The 12676-nt window shown below is 36.3% G+C and overlaps 1 protein-coding gene across 2 annotated transcripts; it reads left to right on the forward strand.

Moving 5' to 3' along the window:
* Positions 1-52: 52 nt before the first annotated feature.
* On the forward strand, positions 53-12530 carry Elys (AT hook containing transcription factor 1 homolog). 2 transcript variants are annotated; one of them, XM_066405886.1, is made up of 32 exons: positions 53-219; positions 661-953; positions 1047-1197; positions 1254-1397; positions 1582-1750; positions 1811-2030; positions 2358-2604; positions 2759-2911; positions 3121-3311; positions 3372-3749; positions 3804-4008; positions 4168-4349; positions 4419-4646; positions 4711-4819; positions 4881-5123; positions 5179-5525; positions 5654-5991; positions 6109-6503; positions 6715-7125; positions 7256-7678; positions 8256-8589; positions 8821-9194; positions 9469-9696; positions 9865-10206; positions 10277-10447; positions 10557-10731; positions 10971-11092; positions 11151-11321; positions 11548-11691; positions 11752-11925; positions 12079-12176; positions 12411-12530. In XM_066405886.1, the coding sequence occupies exons 1-32, from the start codon at positions 117-119 to the stop codon at positions 12459-12461; spliced, it is 7314 nt and encodes a 2437-aa protein (XP_066261983.1). In that variant the 5' UTR covers positions 53-116; the 3' UTR covers positions 12462-12530. The 2 variants fall into 2 exon arrangements, with proteins under 2 accessions (XP_066261983.1, XP_066261984.1); XM_066405887.1 differs by having other exon boundaries at positions 10974-11092.
* Positions 12531-12676: the final 146 nt, after the last annotated feature.

The following is a 12676-nucleotide window of genomic DNA, read 5'->3' on the forward strand; positions in this document are numbered from 1 at the left end:
TTCCGCAACAAAATAACCGGTTGTTTTTCCCCGTTCCTAAGGGTAATGACATTTTAATCAACCTCAATGTCCTAAGCCTGAGCCTGTTTTAGAAACTTTAACTCAGTTTGGTAATAATGTTTAATGTAATAAGTTCTACACCTATACCACAAGATGGACCCCATTTATCTATGGAAGAATTTACGGACCACGGTGACAATAGCAATAATATATCGGAAGGTAAATTTTTATGTTCTCGGGTTCCGCACTCTTAATTTATGAGCCTGGTTAATCCTCAATCACAGACATCCACTCAATTTAACCGGTAGGAAACCCCAATTTGTAAGTCCTCAACGATCCCCAACTCGTACACTAAGATGTATTTATATGACCTCCTACTACGCAGCTTAGTGCTAGAAATGAGGGTAGTTTTCTCTAATAAGTAAAATATGAGCACCTCAACTTTGCAACCCCTAAAAAATACCTGAAGAAGTAGTTGGAGGGTGCAGTTAATGTTTTCAAGTTAAAAACCAATAAAATATTTTTGAAATGGCAGCATTTCCATAAATTGTCTTTTACATCATTCATATCATCTCCTTCAGACTGGACTTATTCACTCCTTTTATTCATGTCCACGTTCTCCATATTGTGCATGTATTGTTATGGAAAGTTTTATTTCAGATTCATCAATTCAAGGAGGAATTTTTTATGATTTAAAACACATATGGCTAGTAAAAGGATCCGAACTGGAGGTAAGATACCTTGGAACAGGAAGAAAAGTGGGTTCTTGGAAATTTGGAGGCACTTTACGAGATCAGAGCATCCGAATTACAGCAGTCGAAGAAGTAAAGAGGGGCCATGGCAAGCTATCATTTTTATTGGTTGCCTTGTACTATCCTTCAAGTGGAAGCACACTATGTGTGTTTGACAGTTTTGGGTCAAAGATATTAAGGACTATCGAGATTGAGGAACAGGTAAAGAAGAGAAGAGGGTGATTTAGTTATTTAATTTTCCTTTCTCGACTTTTTTCTCTATGAATATCACACATAAATCTGAACTTTTTGTAGGTCACAAAACTCCACATTTTAGATTCAGGCTGTGAAGTGTCTTTAATTCCTGATTCCAGCCCTCTAAGATATTTTCAAGGTGTTGTTGCAGTAGGGACTCTCGGAGGAAATGTTTTCTTATTAGATCTTTACAAAGAAGTTTGCGAATGTGGTAGGTAATCATTAGAAACCATAGTAAACACGATTTTATATCTCATCCTATTCTAGCTAATGAATATTTGGACAGCTCCTTTAGAGACCAAGAAAGTCCTTGTAAAATGACCCTTTTGAAAAAAGATAAATTAGGCAAAATTAAAAAGTACATTGAGAGGGCGGTGGCAAATGATGAACACCTTGCAATTCACTTAAATGGTAAGTTTTACTTATGATTTAAGTTAATTCCTTATTTATACATATTGGCTTACAAATTACGTTTGTAACACAAAAAGCAATGCAAGAAATTAGGGTACGAGGGGACTCATCATGTATATGAAATTTATCTGAGCTATAAGCTTAAAAATAATTCTGCTGCTGTTATTATATAAAACGTTTTTAGTGGTAGAAAACCCTTTGACAGAGCATTTTACGTTGAAAGGCGAAGATGGTGAGGACAGAGTGCACGTTAATCGATCTGAACTTGAAGTTAGTGCCCTTTTCTATTCACCACAAACTGCCTCGTTACTGATAGGGTACAATTTTGGAGCGTTTCAAATGTGGGATTTAAGGTATCCCCCGAACATTATACTAAAAAAAAAAATGTATTAACACACGTATTGTTGTTTTAGAACATTTAACCTTTGTTATACTTCACCAATTTGTGAGGGCAACACCCCTATAACACATTTCAGTATTCAGGAACCTGCTGATGACCCGAAAGCTTATTGTTACATTTGGGTTTCTTTTAGCCATAATCTATTGTATAGTTCACGGTTGCCTTTTGCAGTTATGTATTCTTTTTATTTTGACAACAAAAAACTGGTCGAGGGCTATGGCAATCTTTATGAGGTAAGTAAGACTTTCTATGGTTTAAAAAAAAAATCATTATTACTAAAGCTGTAAACATTTGGCCTGGGAAGTAAGGTTTCAAAATCATCTTAAATAATCAAAATAAAGATGAGATTAATCTGTGTATATATTCATTCGTTTCGCAAATTGCAAAAAAGTAGGCAACTTTCACGAAAACCGCATTTTCTTATCCTCTTTAATATATTATAATAATAATTGACATATTTGACAAAGATAAAAAAAAAGGTATTATATTCAAATCGCTTGTTTCGCTATATGTATATCTTGTATTAGAACCAACATTTTACAACTCTTATCTCTTTTCAGAATTTCCAACACTGTTCTTTAAGACTTCAAATCGACTTGGATGATACTCAGTTGACCACCTGCAAGTCCCTGGTAAAAGGAGGAATTTGTTTGGGGTTTCAATCAATTACCAAGCGCACGTCCGCAAAAGACCTTAGTTCGTTGGCCTTATGCTTGATCTCGTGGTTGGTGTGGGATGATAACAGAGAAATTAATACTTCCGTTTTAGTTTTTGACCTAAATCAATGGTATAAGGAACAAATGCCAAGTAAGGAGATTGATGAGCGTTTTCAAAAATAAAGAAAATGATACGTTATTTATACTTTGTGATGTACCAGTATCGTATAGAATGTCACAATTATGAAGTGTTGTTAATGGAGGAAATGAAAAACAAATACCTAACGTTATTTATTCATTTTTAGGAGTGCCGAATTGGTCGCATTGTTCCAACTACATGATAAAGAGCGGTGTGAATGGGCGGTCGTTCGATGTAAAAATGGATACAAAGTCTCTCAGGCAGTTTATGGGAATTCAAAAATTGGAAGAGTATTTTTGTCCTACATCTTTAAGTTTTGGTAAGTAAGGTTATACATTTGTTTCAGTCGATTTTTGACGAACAAATTTAGGAATTATTGGTTCTTAGTTAAGTGTTTTCCCATAAGAACATTATAATTATTAGCAGCGGTATATACATACAATCCGGGACACCCTATATAAACATTAAAGTATGCTACTCTGTATTAATTTCAATTATATAATAATTTAAATATTAACTTCATTTCAGATTTATGGAGCTTAACACCGGGTGCGATATTGAAAATTCACAACAAAGGGATTCAGAGAATGTTTTTAGATGAAATTGTTAGCAGTCGACATTTAGCTCTGATCAAACCCGAAAATTATTCAGAGCGAATTGTAACTTTAGGTCTGGTTCCGTTGTTTTGTGAAGTTATACCCAATAACGGTTTAGACGTGGTAAGAATCATATAATTTTCTTATAAACCATATGCTTTTTAATTCTAAAATATCTCGTAGGATTATGAACGTGAAATTTTAATGAACGTAGTCCTGGAACAAAAGCTACTGGGCTGGTTATGCCAAACGGCATCCAAACTCGTCAATGATTCCTTTAAGGCTTCAGGATTAAGTATCTACAATATATTAAAATGGGCGTTTCAAAGAGCTGTCGGGTTAAAAAATGCTCTCTATAACTATTGTATACCGCTCTTTGACCACTCGGGAATGCAATTAGACGAGAACACCTTGACCTTAATATCCAGCGGAAACGACCAGATTAGGAACCTTTGCAGCTTTTATAAGTTTGTATCTGGAAAACTTATGCAGTTTGTTCCCGATCAAGATGGTTTGCTAGATGAGCAAAAGTTACTGGAGAACATGGTTGTATATTTCGAGGTAAGTCTTAAAACCTTAGTAGATAATTAGTTACAGGTTTGTATATCTTCGTAGGTAGTCTTGTGGATGTCCAACGTGGGATTATTACCTGAGCGCCAGTTACGCGGAATAGCGAACAGCGTTCTTAATGCTCCCTACTTAATTCAGGAATTAACTGAATATTACAACAAGAAACGGGCCCAATTGCAATTGTCTTGTGGTGGAACTTTTGTCGAAAAGGATTGCCTGCTCTTCATCGACAATATGATTAATAATATGGGTAAGACGTACTTTTTTAGAAAAAGGATTTTCCACAAAACTCAGTCGAAGTCAGCTAAAGTGGAAATTAAGGGAAGGTGGGGTTATCACATAAGGAATATTATGAGCAATCGCGTTTCCAAATACTAAACCAAATGAAAATTAATACTTTCTGACGCAGCTGGAGCTGAAATCCTCAGGCAGCAGTGGCAAGAAGACGGCGGAAGTGGTTTATATCCTCCGCCATCTTTGCAGTCCGTGCTCAGAACGTACCTTATTGAAGGCCCTGATTTGGTTACCAAGCATTCTCTGGTCACGTACATATTGCTGGACATAGCAGCCAGCGTAGATGAGCACAATAAGGTGGGGGGAGACCTGCGGCGCGTGTTGTTTTACATATAGTAATGAAATGCATTCTTTTTTGTTCAACAGATTATTAAGCTTCTGTTGAAATTTCCACAAATTTTCGCACTTCCTCTAAGCAACATAAAGTTGATTCAGTCATTTTGGCATCTGGACCACGATCATTATGAGACCGCGCTTGATTCCATCTTAGATCCATGTGTATTACTTGAAGACCTTCAACAATGGCACCACTCGGTAATAATGAGGTCTTTATTGATGCAGGATCAATCAACCTTGGCGCTTCGCTATTGGCAGGTAAGGCGGCTTTAATTAAATTTTGCGATATTCTCATTCATGCCTTGTGGAATAATAATTGTAGATAAGAAAACCTTGTATTCAAAATGAGAAGGATCTTCTCACCGTTATAAGTTTGTTGATTTCAAGAAATATGTTGGACGAAGCTTTTAAGTTCCAGTTGCAATATAAAGGTGAATTTAGTTTTGTGAATTATTGTCGCATGTTTTGGGCAAAGCCATTTTGGTCTTTTAGGTCTTAATGAGTACGCGTTGTTGGAGCAAATTTTCAACGAATGTAACAAAAATGGAATGCTGCATTCATTGTTGTATAGAAAATTAAGTACTGATGAGGAACGGGCATTCTTGAAATATTTGCAAAATACGAAGACTCCCAGATGTGAGGACCTACAAGTGTTTTACTATTTTTTGCGATCAAGGTTCTTAGAAGCTTTCGACAGTTATTTTTTAACTCGCAGGAAGCAACCAGACACACAAGGTAAACAAATACGAAACTATTCTTATAGTCATCGAGCAGTTATTTTATTTTTTAGGGATGCTTGGGCAAAGGGAAGGTTCCACTGCCGACAACGTCGTAAAAATGTTTAAAAATCTAATGCCGGACGTGAATCGAAGATTAATGGATCTCGTGCGAAAAGAACGTACCAGTTTATGGAAAGAAGTACCGAGGCCTACTCCATTTTCCGTATTTGTGCATAGCGCCAGAGATCGGGTGAAATACAAATCCAGTGTGTACTTTGCAGCGCTGAGTAAAGCAAAGCAGACTTTCAATGAAACTATGGAGACCCCAGAACTAACCACGGAAGATACTCCATTTTTGAGGACGCCAACTGCTTTTAGAAGCAGGACTGTCCTGGAAACGTCGATATTAAAATCTGAGGTACCGTGACTATGAATTGTGTATCCAAAACGAAAAAACCTGTCATGACTTGATTTAAAGTAAAAATGTTGGCTTTTCGTGATAGAGTCGACGGAAACATATTTTAATCAAAACAATTATTCATATAGATTATAGAACAAAACTCCGAAATTAAATACGGCCCCTCACCGGCCAAAAGGCTAAGGCTTTCTGCTCGTGCATCTAAAACAAGCCCGCTTCAAGCAAGAAATATTCCATTAAACGCTAAAGAGCCCAAGTTTAGCACTCCGATCGTGCAAAGAAAACGTCAGTCACTGGAGGACGGTAAAATTTCCGAGGTTATTCCTCAGAGCATTTTGAAATCTCGCTCTGTACTGGACGACAGCATCTTCAATGAAAACATAACTGTGAATACGTCTATGCAAGCAGAGTACGAAAATTCAATTAGGAAGTCGAGACTGGGGTTGATGCATAGGAAGTCTGTTCGGTAAGTTTTTTAATCAGAATATTCTGGTTTTGCCTATCCATGGTTCAATGTATAATAGATAACCCTGTAAGATGATGATCTGTACAGTACACTGAACTTATATGATTTTTTTTGTAGAACACCCGTAAAATCGCACGTTAAGTTTGACGATCTTAGGTATTCTGGCAGTTCCACCGAACGTAGTAGCAGTGTAAGCGTATCTCCAAGCTGTTTCCATACCAGTAAGCAGCTTGCAGCTAGTATCGATAGCATCACCAATGATGTTCAGTTCGAGGATGACAGTAATAAGTCGAAACTCAACGAATTCCAGGAATCATTCGCAGCCAAGTCAATGTCAGTAATTAAAAGCACGTTGGATTATGTTACTCAGGGAAAAGAGAATAGTTCGGCAGAGCATTCATCTGTAATAGTGGAAAATAAGAGGGACGAAATTGATCAGATAACAAATCCAAGAGAATCTTCTGCAAATTCCACGAGCTTTCAAAGTCCAAAATCCAGAAAAAGTTATAAAAGTAAGTACTTTTGGTAGTTATTACCTACATCACTTTAGTGTAAGTCAAAATATGCTAAAAGTTCATTGTCAGTATCTACTGCTAATATTTTCGATTCTGTAACTTCTATAGAAACTATTTGATAGTAAAAACCTTGTGGTTTGAATCAAACCCCCAAACTATTCATATTGTATTTGGCATAAAACATAATGTAAGTCGTAAACGTTTCTAGGATCGCTCGCCAAAAGTCCAACGACCGTTCTCTCCAGCCCCAGATTGGCCAGAAAGCTTACGACCTCATCTAACAATGACGACACTTCCAAGAAATCACAATCAGACTCTCTTTTATCCCTGTCTCCTGTAGGTGTTCAGAAAACGCGAGGCCGTAAATCACTCTCCAGAGCAGTGCTGGAACACAATACTTTCTTACACGTTCAAGAATATCCGAATACTGACTTAAATATTACCCACAAGTCTGTCTTCTCGTCCGCGGAGAGCACTGCTACAGAGTCAGACATTGAAATGGAAAGTGATATTTCTTTTTCATCGTTCACTTGGAAGAAATTTGACGACAGCTGTTTAGAGATGATGTCAGAAAAAACCGAAGTTGGAGAGTCTGAGAGTGTGAGGAGTAGTGCAGCAGGTAAGTCTCATTTAAGGTTATGCAAAATGTATATGGACTGATATTGCTTTGCATTTTTTATATATTTGTTGTTTAATATTTATTTATATATTAATCGTTTTAAGTTATTATATTTCGTCACCTTCCATAGGGGAATCTAGCTACGTTGAAACACCAGAATTCTTCGAACACGGGCTGCAAGAAAAGCACGTAGAAAAGACTGAAACCTTCTTAATTACCGAAAATGTTACAAGTGATACCAGTGAAGACAATATTAAGGATATATCGTGCGAAAGTTTACAAAACTTGCCTTCACCAAAACCGTCACAAAAGTCTTCAGATGATGAAAGCCCTTCTCAACTGGAGGCAGATTTAAGCTTGGTAGATGGTGAAAATATAAATATTTACAATGATTTGTCTAGTGGCAGTGAGGACGCAAAGCAAGTACGCCAGCAATTGAATACCGGTGATGAAGAAAATACTTTTAGCGGCTCTTTCAACTACGGCGTCCAAGATAAAGATGATAATGAATATGCATTTATATTGGAAGAGAGTAGCAACGAGTCGCCAAATGGTGAGTATTTTAAGTAAAAGTATTGTAGATTATAAGTTGTTGAAGATCGATACAAAGGGCGAAACCTTTAAATTACTAAGTTACTGGATATTTAATAAAAAGTAAATTTAGAGTAATAGTGTAAATATAAATGTTGTAGGAAGTATTACCCCGAATAAGGTACGCTTGTCATGTGTGATATTTATATAATAAATAGCAAATGTATTTGACACTAGGTAAATACCTAATTGGATTTGACTGCATCAGGATAACCCATGCATTCGCCATATTTTCGGGAAATATTGTTTGTTTTAACTGTGAACACATTTTTTTTAAGGAAAGCGACATTGCGAAATAAAATAATATGTGATATACGTCTATTAGATGTTATCTCTTTACTCGTCAAGATTTTCCAAACTCGGCTGCTGGCGTCGCTTCTGTGTTTCTAGGAACAAACTAATGTGGTTATCTTATTCAGTTCACAAACATCTTGATGCGGAAGTTATAGATACATTTTTAATTGTTGCTCTACGATCAATTCTAAAAACTGTATATCCTCATTATAACAAATGTACCAATTTTTGGTTATGTGTTTTAGGTTCCGATTATAACAGCGATGTTAGTGATGTTTTAAATGTTGGCATTATTGGAAACGAGAATAGTTGTCACAGTCAGCATAATGATTATAAACCTACGGATAAACCTGAACAAGATCTTCAACCATCAAAACCCACTGAAGTCAATGACCAAGAAAGTCTTCGTCTCGAAAATGATGAAAAAATGGATGTTTCGGTGTTTGCTGTCGAAGAAAATATCGCTTGTGCTGATGACGAGCAAGTATTGAATACTGAAGCTTCAAAAGCAATCTCTGATGGTGTCAAAACAGAAGCTAATGACCTTACGAAGCAGCCTGAAGTCTCTCAAAGACCACAGTAAGGATTTTCTTTAAAATTACGTTGTGATCATTTAACCCGACTGCCAGGAGCGGATAAGTTGTAATTCCTTTTTATATTACTAAAATTTAGTGAATTGTAACAATCCGCTTAAATACTGAATATGAAGATGGAGCTAATTTGGCAGCGATGAGTTCTGGAAGAATTTACTTTATATTTCCCCTTTATCTGATTAACAAATTAAATGTCTGCCCTTTAAATATTTTTTAGGTCACAAAATTTCACAACCGTCGAAGTTGAAAACGTCCAAATCAGTGACAACCTTACTACTAATGAAACGCAATCTGAAATTGCATTAAATCAAACCGGAGAAATTTACGAAGCCCTTCAAAACACTCTCGACAGGAGTTTAGAGGAGGGAGTATCACCTGCTGCTGAAAAACGTTCCATAAGTTTGCAATGTACGATCGCATTACAAGGTCAATCTAGACCCACAGAGATCTGCAATGAAGATTCGTTGACATCAGATGAAAAACCATTAGATTCGGATGGTAATTTAGCACGCTCCGATGAAACGGAAAGTGCAGACTCCTCATCTCCGAACGTGTCTTTGATGATACGAACCGTAAAAAAAACTTACCACCGTAAGTATGATTTTAAATACATTTTATTTACATGCATTGTACGTCTAAAATTAGTGGTGTGTATCAGTAACCAAATATTCTGATTTTGAAGGTCATGCAGGACCCTTATTACGTCTATTTCATTAATAGTTATTTGTTAAGCTTAGCTTAAACAGACCATCATTTTTTCTCTATCCTAGGAAACTTAATGTACATATTTAAATATCAATGAAAAACAACTTTCGTAACACCATCGCGAACCAAAAAAACGTTTTTGAATGTTCACAATTTTTAGACAAACGAGGAGTTGATGTTGATTCTACCCCTAGACTAGCTACTGAATTGACTCAACGAACCTACACGCGAAAAGTTGCAGGAGTTATGGATGATAGTAAACCTAGCAAAGATTTATCGCCAGAGGCGTTAAGTAGAGGAATAGAAGCGACCATAGGTGACACCGATGCACAAATTAGTGACTCTATGGAGCATCAGGTGGACAGTTTAAAGATGCCTAGTAAAGCCGGTGAGTTCCTTAAATATGAAATTGTAAATTATAAGAGGATTGCCTATATTAAATAGAGTGCAGCTATTCTCTTTTGGTTTCATCCGACACGTATCTGCTTTGTGCATGCGATTTTCTAGAGAGCTGACATATTTTAACCTAGATACTTTACATATATTATTTTTACAGGACTTAAAAGCGCAGATGTTCATTCTACTCCTAAGTTAACTACGGAATTAACTCGACGAACCTATAGTCGGAAAGCAATGCTTAGCAAAGTTTGTGATGATTCTAAACCTAACACACAATCGCCCAACGATGACGGTGCATACACCGGCGAAATTCTGAAGCATCAATCAGACAATGTTGGAAGTAGTACTGCAATTGTGGGTACCAGTCAAGGACAAAATTGTAAAGACGATAGGGATGTTACGGAAACTAAAGTAACTGCAGATGATGCAATCGTTGTCACCGAAACTCGTGAAAGTTTGTCAATTTCAAAGATCAGCACAGAACCAGTAGAAAAAGATGGTAAGTTAGTCAGATGAAAATTTTGATTTCTTGGCAGAGTGATATTTCTTATCTTTCTAACCAACTTTAGATTCAAGAGTTCATGAAAACTTAGCTGAAGAGTCGCAAAACACACGATTTGAAGGCGTACGAATGACAAGAACTCGCAGGGCACTATCTGTCCAAGAAAGTGACACATCTAGAGAATCTTTTTCCAATTTGAAAACAGACGTGAGCATGGCTAGGACCGGAAGCGAATCAAGTGAGTTGTTGCAAAAAGATTTTCACGAGTTTTTGTTGAAAACCATCCCTTGAGTAATGACATACTACGATAATCGCAAGCTTTACACATAAATTTTATTTACTTTTAGATATTGGTGTTGGGTCTCTCGCAATTTATGCCAGATTAGCATCTAAAACAACGAAAGGTAAAGCAGCCAGTTCGAAAACCGGCGAATCTCAGCTACGGGTTGACAAATCTAAGAAACGAGGACGTAGCTCTAGTGTGGATCAACCGTCATCTAGTGCAACGAAGAGAAGTACAAGGTAAGTTTTATGAAGTTAGTTACATCATACAACAGTTGCAATTCTACACTTCCAATCTTTCTTTCAATGGTTGGATACCTATTAAATTCTGTGAGTCGTAGGATCTGCCAATTAGGACCAATCAATAAAGATTTAAAGCATCTTTATAGGAGATACTCGATTGCTTTTATCATTTCAGATTTTACAAGTGCTTAATATTGTTGTAGTGTCCTCTATATTATTGTAATATTTGTTCCTAGGAGAAGCAGTAATGATCTTGATGACTTGGCACTTGGTTGGGGACATCGCAGGACAGGCTCGAAGCTCAAGTTAAACTCTGTTGGCGAAGCTTCTGCAACTTCAATAGAATCTCCAAAGAAAGGTAAGTGGTTTTATGTTATGTTGTTTACAGTTGCTAAAGACTCTTATTTTTTTTACAGTGGCTAAAAGTAAATCTAAAGCCTCCAGTCATTTGGGTGACTATACTACATCCAGGGTGTTGACCAGAAGTCAAGCTAATGTATTAGAAGCTATAAATTCTGATGTTGACAACAAAATTCAAGTTGATGATCTGGATCCTCTACACCTATTGGATAAATCTGAATTTACAGGTGTTTTTAAATAAAATATTTTAAAATTCGTCTTCACTGGAACAGATATTTAAAACAAATGAAAATCACAAGTTTTAAAGGCAGGCACTCTTTTTCCATTGGACCTACATTTGTTTAACATTTACTTCATTACATTGAACACTGACATAGCGTAATAAGGTGTACATATAATCTTCCGCAAGTAATTAATAATACACCGTGTTTATAATGCACTATGATTTATTAGGTAATCCTGATCCCGAAGAAGCGAAAGTGTACGACACCTCCCCTAATTTGGACACATACACACGAAAAGGCAGATCTGCATCTGTAACTTCAGATACCGCTTCGACCACCCCAAAATTCTCGACGAAGAATTTATCACTTTCAGGTATTGTGAAACAACTTATTTCCAAACACGACTTAATAATCTATTAAATTACTCCTTTAGGCATAAAAACAAGATTAAGGAGACGATCCGCCGATACGTTATCAGTGACGTCGGAGAAATCCAATAATTCTTTCGATACCAACCAATCAGATGATGAAAGCGCACCAGGAGGTGCCATGACCCTTCGAAGCAGGACTCGAGCTGGATCAGTTTCTTCCACTAAATCAGAATCTTGTGAGTCGTTATCGGTTTAATATGGAAAAGCTCTTGGAAAATAAAATTTTTATAGAATGTTAAAAGCGAGCTTTTTCGAGCCAACTTGCGGAAAACATTTTTACCGCACATAATTATTTTAGAAGTAATATTAATTGTAATGTTTCATTTTAGCTGACAAATCCCGTGTACTGTCTCGTTCGACCAGAACTCGTAAACTTCAGTCCGCTAAGAGAGACCTGCCTGAAATCGAGGAGGAGAACGTAGTTGAGGTGGGTGGAATTTAATTTAATAAACATGTCCAGTCATATATATTACTGCATTAAAAATTTTGGTCCGCCATGGAACAATTTCCCCTATATTTCGATTTTAAAGGAAAAATTATTAAAAAACAATTTATTTATTTATTTGAATGAAATTTAAAAGTTAAATCTGAATTTTACCCAGACTCCCAAAACGTTTCATTTAGTTATTCAGTTATATAAAGTTTTACTGTTGTGTTGCAGAGAAGCGCGCGTAGTCCTGAAGCCATCACCAAGAAGCGCGGTCGAAAATAAACTGATTTAAATATGCAAATATACATATTTTGTATCTTGAAGGGCTTTTTATGTCTTAATAATTTGTAATCCTTTTTTTTTGTTAATTTTTTTGTAAGTTTAAATAAAATTAATCATGATTTTTTTGCTGGATTTACGACTTTCATTAAAAAAACCAGCATTATTTTATAGAATGTTAGTGGTTGAAATTAAATTCTAATTCCCTAAGCCTACCT

The sequence above is a fragment of the Euwallacea similis genome, chromosome 2 (assembly GCF_039881205.1).
Source record: "Euwallacea similis isolate ESF13 chromosome 2, ESF131.1, whole genome shotgun sequence".
Taxonomy (NCBI): Eukaryota; Metazoa; Arthropoda; class Insecta; order Coleoptera; family Curculionidae; genus Euwallacea; species Euwallacea similis.